The sequence below is a fragment of the Macrosteles quadrilineatus genome, unplaced genomic scaffold, assembly GCF_028750875.1.
Source record: "Macrosteles quadrilineatus isolate MER2022 unplaced genomic scaffold, UCM_ALF_1.0 Scaffold_13__1_contigs__length_4303367, whole genome shotgun sequence".
Taxonomy (NCBI): domain Eukaryota; kingdom Metazoa; phylum Arthropoda; class Insecta; order Hemiptera; family Cicadellidae; genus Macrosteles; species Macrosteles quadrilineatus.
Window position 1 is genome coordinate 4,294,316 of NW_026542606.1, and position 9,053 is coordinate 4,303,368.

At 32.7% G+C, this 9,053-nt stretch overlaps 1 protein-coding gene across 1 annotated transcript; it reads left to right on the forward strand.

The window, feature by feature from the left end:
- Window positions 1-5,225: 5,225 nt before the first annotated feature.
- LOC129004957 (uncharacterized) lies at window positions 5,226-6,617 on the forward strand. The gene has a single exon (XM_054433683.1). It carries the CDS (start codon window positions 5,227-5,229, stop codon window positions 6,541-6,543), a length of 1,317 nt encoding a protein of 438 aa, XP_054289658.1. The 5' UTR covers window position 5,226; the 3' UTR covers window positions 6,544-6,617.
- Window positions 6,618-9,053: the final 2,436 nt, after the last annotated feature.

Sequence of the window (9,053 nt, forward strand, 5' to 3'; positions counted from 1 at the left end):
TAAACACATATTTACACGTTTGTCCAAAATTTTATCAAAATGGATTATTTTATGCTCTCATCGTGACACACACACGCACACACTTAGATACTTAGTTATTCATTCATTATTATGTTCATATTGTTAATATAAATAATTGTACAAATATATTAATTTAGAAGATGGTAGATATTAAAACGAAAAAGCAAATCGGTCTCAAGTCTAAATGAGACCAGCGGTAATAGCTTTTCCCTATAAGAAAATCGCTTAACACAAGAAATAATGAAACAAGTAATGTAAATAACTAGACGGTAACATTATAGTCTAGTTTCATAATCGGATAATAAATCGAAGTTAAATTTGCTGAGTCGAGTTACAGAATCGATACTGTGTATGAGAGGGGGAAGGGATTTTCCGCCAGATCGCGCGCTTATAGTCTGGCGAGTCGGATAAATTATATGATACCGAGCAATAAGTTATTGTGGCCGATTGCTTAATAAGGTCTCTCATACAATGCCGCACTCCCGTACAGCTTTACTCCCGAGCATTAGCCTTCTAACGTATAATAGTTAACCAATTATTTCTTATTTATGTATTGATTTGGTCAGTTATTAGATATTTGCTATTTCGTTAAACAAACAGTCTTCAAGAACGTGATTGAATTATTATTTTTATTATTTTGCATCTAAATTCCGTTTTACAAAAGTTAATTTTTAACAATTACGTTTCCAACGATTTTATTCACACAAAGATATTTGAGAAAACATGTTATTTTATCTTGGCAGAATAGTTATTTAACTGTTGTCTCCATAGATATAATATTAGTCCGTAACTACAATAAGCTTTTGTTTCCGTGTTAAGGGATAACTTAACACACATTTTGTTCAAGTCTGAACATTCGGGTTTTGTAGCCTAAAAAATAGTTTTTAACTTTTTTCCTCCATACTTTCTGTTTATGTTAACTTCCATATCAAAAGATAGATTCGACAAACTTAAATAGTAATTACGTCTCTGTGATTAAATATGAAATAGATATAAGGTTGAAACTAAAGAAATATAACCGAAGATCGTACCTAACGGGGTAAGTGTTTCCGCTTTATAATCAAGAAAGGGCGTTCATGTAAATATATGCTAGCAGCCCAAAAATTGCCAGCTTGATTTATTTTAAGTACTATCATACCTTTAATCTATGGTATTTTTAAGAACATTCTTGAGCAAAATTCTTCTTTCTTACACAACTGTACACGTATAGCCGCTTATCAAACATCGGTAAAGTTTACAAATTTCATGTACATAAAATAAGTTGTCGCCGATACCACTCTCGAGGGCACCGCATAAATAAAGCTTGGGATATTTCCTCCCTATTTATTTGCTTATGTGACAAATGTGTCACATAAAGTTGGCTCTTGCGTTTTATTTACTGACTCAGCCGCTTACATTTGTATGAAAAGCGCACGTCTTTCTATGATCTTTGCTCTGTGCCTTCGTTTGATAAGAAGAAATATCTAGTCACAAGAGGAGGCGTTTTAAAAATTTGTACTGAAGCTGATAACAATTTTTAATTAGCATTTTTAAACTGACATCTTCTTTGAAATTTTAACTGATCAAAATATATTTACTAAACCTAAGTATCGTATAGGCCTACATTTATAACATTCATCTATAACCTTTGACAATTAGAGTGTTATTCTGGGCATAAAAGTCTCATCCCAACTTACAACAATGATTAAGTATGCACGCAATGGAATCTATATATCTAATTCCGTAAGCCCAAAATTTTACAAAGAAATTGTGAGCGAACCGGAGGGCGTAGAAAGCTGGGAGGGGTCTCATTTTAAAGGTCTGAGCATGAAATTTTGGGCAAAATTATTCATTTTTCTTAATTATGCACCAAAAGGTTGTGGCGGAATAAAATAATTCACATTTAAATAACATGGGAATCTAGGTTATGTCTGGTTTGTTTACATTAAAACATGTGGTTTAACTTCATTTAAAGCTTATGGTAATATGTAATATGCACTGTAATATGTATACTAACCCTTAAGAGAGGTTGAACATACCAATTGACAATATAAATTTAATTGACATTTAAATGCCACCACACAAATTAGTTTTAAAAGTTGGTTCAATAGTGATGCTCATTAGAAATATGAAGCTAGGGTCTGGATTAGTTAATGGAGTACGATTGGTTGTGTTAGGTATTACTGGAAAAATTGTTAAGTTAGTACTAATTACTGGAGTAGGCAAAGGGAACATATTTTCCATGCCAAAAATAAAACTAATATCCACAGATCCTAATATGCCGTTTTGGAAAAAATTGGCATTTATTTGAAAAATTTATCTTCATGTATTTTATATAAGTGAATTTGTCTATTCAAAGAAACTTATATACATTTATTTAATAGTCATGAAGATTATCATTGAATATTGTCCTTAGTTGTATTATGATTAGAAAGTTTATATTATAAACACACCGCATGAAAAATCCTTTGTAATTTTTATTTTTAACAGAGCAGACCTCAAAATGCATTATGCAGGTATGTAATAACTATTATACATATTATAATATAACTTACAATAATGTTAAACGATAATCAAAGTAGGGTAACCCATGGGACTAATAATTTGTACAAAATAATTACTACAATATATACATAGGGGCTACTGCCCCTACAAGCCACTAGTTGTTTTGTAAAACATATTTAAAACAAAATTATATTGATATGGGTTTGATTTTTGTTGCCATAAATTGGAATTATTATTTATATTTATATTTATATTTATATCAAACTAACTTATTTTATATGTTGTAATAATATTCTTTAATAATAACCAGAATTGAACGAACTTAGGAAACCCAATCATAGGTACGGTAGTGCCCTCCAAATGGCTCTCGGGAGTCGCTTTTAACGTTAGTAATGTATATTAGACAAATACACGACAAATAGTGTAGCTAGACAATTTTGAATAAAGTCACAGGGCACTTACAAAGAAGGGGGGGGGGGTGTATACGTATATTTTCATAAATTAAACAATAATAAAAAAATTTATAGATTTATTTATCTTCTTTACGTACCACCCGAAAAATCCAATAGTGTTTATTTTGAAATAAGAAGTTGTTTGACAAAATACCAATATTAATACTTCAACTGATTAAAATTCTTACTTGATTCACCCTTGCCAAATACACTTTGTACCAAATATCTCACATTTAATCCATAATTGGACGTGGCAAACTAAGGAAAGATTGCACAATAAATACTATGCAAACACTTTGTTTTGGGTAGAGCAATTAAAATGACAATAGACAAGTAAACGCTGTTACGTGAATTAAAAATATATTGAACTATTTCTGTACATACAATTATTTTTCCTGTGTTGTACAACCTCAGTTCAACATTCAATAAACTATTTCTGTACGTACAATTATTGTTCCTATATTGTGCAACCACAATTTAATGTTCAAACTTAGATCTCATGGAATTCCATATTTGAATAAATCCTCTTTCAGCGGGAACTGTTATTGTTTTCCTATAATCCCAATACCATCGCATAACATGTGGTGGGGTATGTGGCAGATTCAGTCTCTATTCTTTCCTTGCTTCGGCGGAAGAATAAAATGACAATTTAGATATTAGTAATCTCATTAATTGAAACCTATACTAAGTCATAGCTACTTTTAACTGTATTTTTTCTGTATGCTTATTATTAATTTTCTAGCTGAAGCATAATCATTATATTTGAATATATGATAATATTCTAATTACAATTAGATTAAAATAATTTTATTAGGCTCTTAAAAGCATTTATCCAGTTGCGAAATATGTTTTAAATGGTATGACGTAAAGCCTATGTATATCACATTTTCTATGATAGAATTTATAATGTAGGCCTATACATATGTGTAATGTTATAATCTATTTTATTTAGTTCATTATTATTATCCAAATGCCTAGTAATGCGAAAATATTAAAAGGTATACTTGTTTTAATGGCAATTTCATACTTAAAACACCTAAAAAAATAATAAAGCATATCAAAAATAATATTTTCATCGTAGACGTTTAGATTTATCACTTGTTAACCCTGGGCTTTTCCTCAGGAAACTTTGCAAATGATACGGACATAGTTTAGGGTTAAAACATGTTTTATTAGATAGAGTACAATAATGCCTCCTTATATATGATTTTGTGGTATTTTACGTATATATAAATTCAAATACATCTGATATATACTCAAGAAACCACCTTAAGAAAGAAATATTAACACACCTGTCAATGCATAGTCCTAAATCGTGTTTAACAATGGTTTAATTAATTTCAAATAATCGTCTTTCGTATTTCGATACGTGAAATTATACAAACAGATATAATTTATTGTAATATTTTTGTTAAACGTTTGATAGTGAAAACTTGTGACAAACTCTTTATTAACAAATTTAACGTTATTCATAGTAAGTGCTTATATTTATTTATATAAATGGACCTTTTCCAGTTTTAGTGACCATCCCTTATATGGATGAAGCTGTTACCGTAGGTGGCACGGTAAAACCTTTACACTGGATTGATATACTTTTTCATTTTTATATTCTAAGAGGCCAAAACACTTTTCGTTAAAAGTTCTACCTATGCGTGTGCGAGTTCATGTGCATAATTCTCCGAAAATATACATTCAATATTCACATGTTAGTCGTATGGAGAAAAAGTAAACATGGATATATTGTGATCACATTTAGCAAAACTATTTATTTGGTCCTGTACCATATAATATATAAAGTTCTCGTGTCACAGTGTTTGTCTGCAAACTCCTCCGGAACGACTTCACCGATCGTTATGAAATTTGGTGTGTAAATTCTGTAGGTATGCGAATAGGAAGTAAACTATTTCCCGTTTCGAAATTCTTAAAAGGGCTCCGCCCCAGTGGCTCTGGAGTTTCCCATGTTAACCTTATGAGAAATGGAATTAATGAATCTTAACAGCTGTTTCAATTAAATAGCATTAAAGTTACAAGGATTACCAACAGGGTGCAGCACTATTATTTCTCGGAGTTTGGGCTCTACAGAGCATTTGGATGTCAAGTTAAATCACATGTTTTTATTATTTGTAATTTAATATTTATAAACAAAACAAATACATCTGTTATTATATTGCTAAGAAGTTATTATTCAGGTTTTGTAATGTAGTTAGAGGCTAGGTTTTGAAATGCATGGTTAAGTATTTAAGTTTAATCTGTGTTTTTACAGTGAACAATGCCAGCAAGGCGAAGAGGGTCAAATTTTGGCCGTCTAACGGCTGGAGCTATACAAAGGCGAAATCTAAGAGCCCAAAGGACAGACGTCCAAATTCAACAGGAAAATGAAGTTGTGCGCGTGAACATGTCGCAATTGCGCGCATCACAGTCACAAGATGATCGCGCTGAAAGAAATGAAGAAAGACGACTACAACAAAGACAAGCGCGTCGATACGTAGTTGAAGCACGCAGAGAAAATGACATACGACGACAACAAGTGCATCGAGCTTTTATATCGCATACATTCCGTCGTCTAGCATTTGAGTATGAACCCGACGTTAAATATTTTGATCATTCCAAAGTGGCGATTGGTGATATGGACAATGAATGTGCGAATTGTAAGGCGCTTAAATTCAAAAATGAGCCAGCCGGGATGTGTTGCGCCACAGGTAAAGTGCAACTACCAGTAATTGAATCACCACCTGAACCATTGAAAGGTTTACTTAATGGTACGCATCGTGATTCTAACATGTTCCTGAAATCAATTAGAACATTCAATTCATGTTTTCAAATGACATCGTTCGGAGCAACAGAAATAGTTAACAATAATGCTGCAAATGGTCAACAATTTAATACAACGTTCAAAATCAAAGGCCAAATTTACCACAAAGTAGGCTCATTGCTTCCTATGCCAAATGAACCACATAAATTTTTACAAATTTACTTTATGGGTGGCGAGGACACCGAAAGTGCGCAAGCCAATCGCGTGGATGCACGTTTAAAATACAATAACCTTAATTCACAATTTGCCAGACGTATTCTCGGCGAGCTGGACGATTTATTGAATGAGCACAATGAATTGTTGAAATTGTTCAAATCACACATGCACAAATTGCAAAGCGACAATCACGCAATTATCATCAATCCTGATAAAACACCATCTGGAGAGCACATTCGTAGATTCAATGCACCTGTTGTTGACGACGTTGCTGGAATTATGGTTGGCGACCGTACAGCTAAGCGTGAAATTGTTATTCGCAAAAGAAATAACAATCTTGAGTTCATTGCTGATACACACCGTTCATACGACGCTCTACAATATCCACTAATGTTGTATAAGGGACAAGACGGATATTACATAGATATTAAACAAAAAGATCCCGCTACAGGAGCCGAAACAAACAAGAAAGTTAGCTCGAAGGATTTTTATGCGTATCATCTGATGATTAGACGCGATCATGACAACGTCATTCTACGGTGCCGTGAACTTTGCCAACAATTCATGGTCGACATGTACGTGAAAATAGAAAACGAACGACTACGATATTTACGATAACGTTGGGTAATACAATTGGACTACTTATATATAAGTTGATATTTAGGGGAAACCTATAACTTAGGCGATACGAAGTTCGCCGGGTCAGCTAGTCTATATATATAATTCCGTAAGTCAAATTTTTGTAAAGAAATTGTGAGTGACTGGATGGCCGTAGAAGGATGGGAGGGGTCTTATTTTAAAGGTCTTGACGTGAATTTTGAGGGAAAACTATTCATTTTTCTTATTTTTTTACCATAAATTCGCAACAGAATAAAACTTTTCCCATTAAAACAACATGGGGTTTAATTTGTTTACATCTTTTGAAATTAAAATAGAAGTCATTTACTGCTGATTTCTGTTTACTTCAATACAGCTGATCGTGCTATATCTTGAAAACAGTGATCAATACACGCATTTGGTTTACTTTTAGCCAGTCAACTATGAAATGTATACTATAATAAAACTGAAATCTTGAAGATTAATCAGAAAAACGTCTGCATTCTTTGTTTATATTTAAATCATATACTCAAGTTTCATTTTTTCATGCTTTTACGTTATTGTCGTGTTAAAGGAATAAACTACATAGAATAAATATTCTGTATAAATAATCAAAGAGTCGAAATTAAATCTAACTTCTGTTTTGTTTTTATTTTTAAATCATATGTTCAAGTTTATTTTAAATGATGTTGTTTTCTTTATATTTCTACACATTTTAAGGTTAAGGTTGTGTTAATATATACAACTAAAATAACCTACAAATGTTATTGGTTCTAAAATGGTGTATTTGCATTCCTTCGTAAGTAAATATTTTTTTGTAGAGTAATCATATTCGATCATACTTTTATAAAATCACCAGGGATTCAAGATGTTTTGGTATGTAGGCTGCTGGATATATATTCTTTTCATTATAAGTACTGTAATTAATATGAACGCCAGGGGAAGACCACAAAGGCGGGGAGCTGTTCATAGGAATTACAGTGCACGTAGAAGAGCAGGAGTAGATAATGACGAACTTAATCAAGATATGTTACAACCCCTTTTTAGGAGACCCATGGTAGACGAGAGAAATGTAAATATCCATGATGCAGGATTACTGGACCAAGAGTGCATTCAATGTAGTGCTCTTCATTTTAGAGAAGAACTAACGAATAATCATTTTATGACATGTTGCCATAACGGACTTATTAACCTTCCTCAGCCAAAAACTAATGTAGAACTTAAAAATTTGTTTGAAGAGAGCCCACAACTGTATAAATTCATTCGACAATACAACAGTGCGATGGCTTTTGCTTATTTTTCAGCCAGTAAGAAAGATATTCCAGGAAAAGGACCATACTGTTTCAAAATTCAAGGACAGATTTATCGTTCAATCTCAGATTTGCTGCCTCAACATGATGAAGACCCCGTGTATGGCCAATTGTACATTATTGACATATCAACAGCAACAGAAATTCGTCAAAGGCGTCGAGAAAATAGTGACTTAAAACCTGAAATATTGTCAAAACTAGCTGAAATTCTATTAGAAAATCCATTTGCACAAATTTACAAAAGAGCTTCGGAAGAAATGGTTGTACAAGGTGACAGTAAGTTAGAACTTAGGTTTGTAGACAGGATAAATATGGATCGTCGTAGGTATAATAAGCCTACTGCAGATGAAATTGCAGGCGTCTTCAATTCGTCTGAAGGCGAACCTCCAATTAATTTTTAAAATTCCAAACAGGGAAGCTTTTATTTATCCTCATTAACCACAAGACCAAAGCTACCTTAGTAAACCAGTATTTATTCACAAACAATGATATGTTTACTGCCTTTCCATGTTAAACCACTGGAGTGATTCAAATTATTTATTGAAAATGACATCAACAAAAGCAAACAAAGAAGAACAACAAACTGGTTTTTACACAAAAGATATGGTGTAGGGATGCCTATTCTGACACATAGATAATGTTATTCTGAGTTTGTTTAAATACCGGAATTGCAATATGTTGTTTTACATTTCAGCTTTTTAGGGACTTATGTCCCTACAAGCCACTAGTTAATATAATAAAAACACATTTTTCCTTCTCTGTAGCAGTAAACTTAGTAATTCGTCACACCAAATGTTAATTAAAATAGGAAACATTTTAGTGAAAAATTAATCAGACAAAATGGAAATTCAGTTAGTCTGCAGGTTTGCTGAGGTGTTGTAGGTTTCCCTTACCCTTCCACCTGTATCATTGGTGTAACATAAATGAAGCCAAAGTCATGTAATTAGCAAGGTTATCGACACAAAAATTTACTTCAAATTTTAAAATATCGAAAGAAAAGTTTTTCGTCGCATGTTTGAACAATTAATCTTTATCATATTTCATATAGAACTATTACAACAATCGCGTTGCATTGTGTAATATTGGTGAGTGGGAGTGAGTGGGGGGGGTGGGGGGAGTTGAGTTCAGGTTTTGGATAGAAATTGCTGTGTCAAAGGGGTGGTCTACCACCGGCAAAAACACGTTGCTTTGTTCATATTAAAACTCATTTTTTGCTGGCTC

What these genes read in the sequence shown, in the direction of transcription:
- LOC129004957 (XM_054433683.1), top strand. Translation starts at nt 5,227, where the DNA reads ATGCCAGCAAGGCGAAGAGGGTCAAATTTTGGCCGTCTAACGGCTGGA.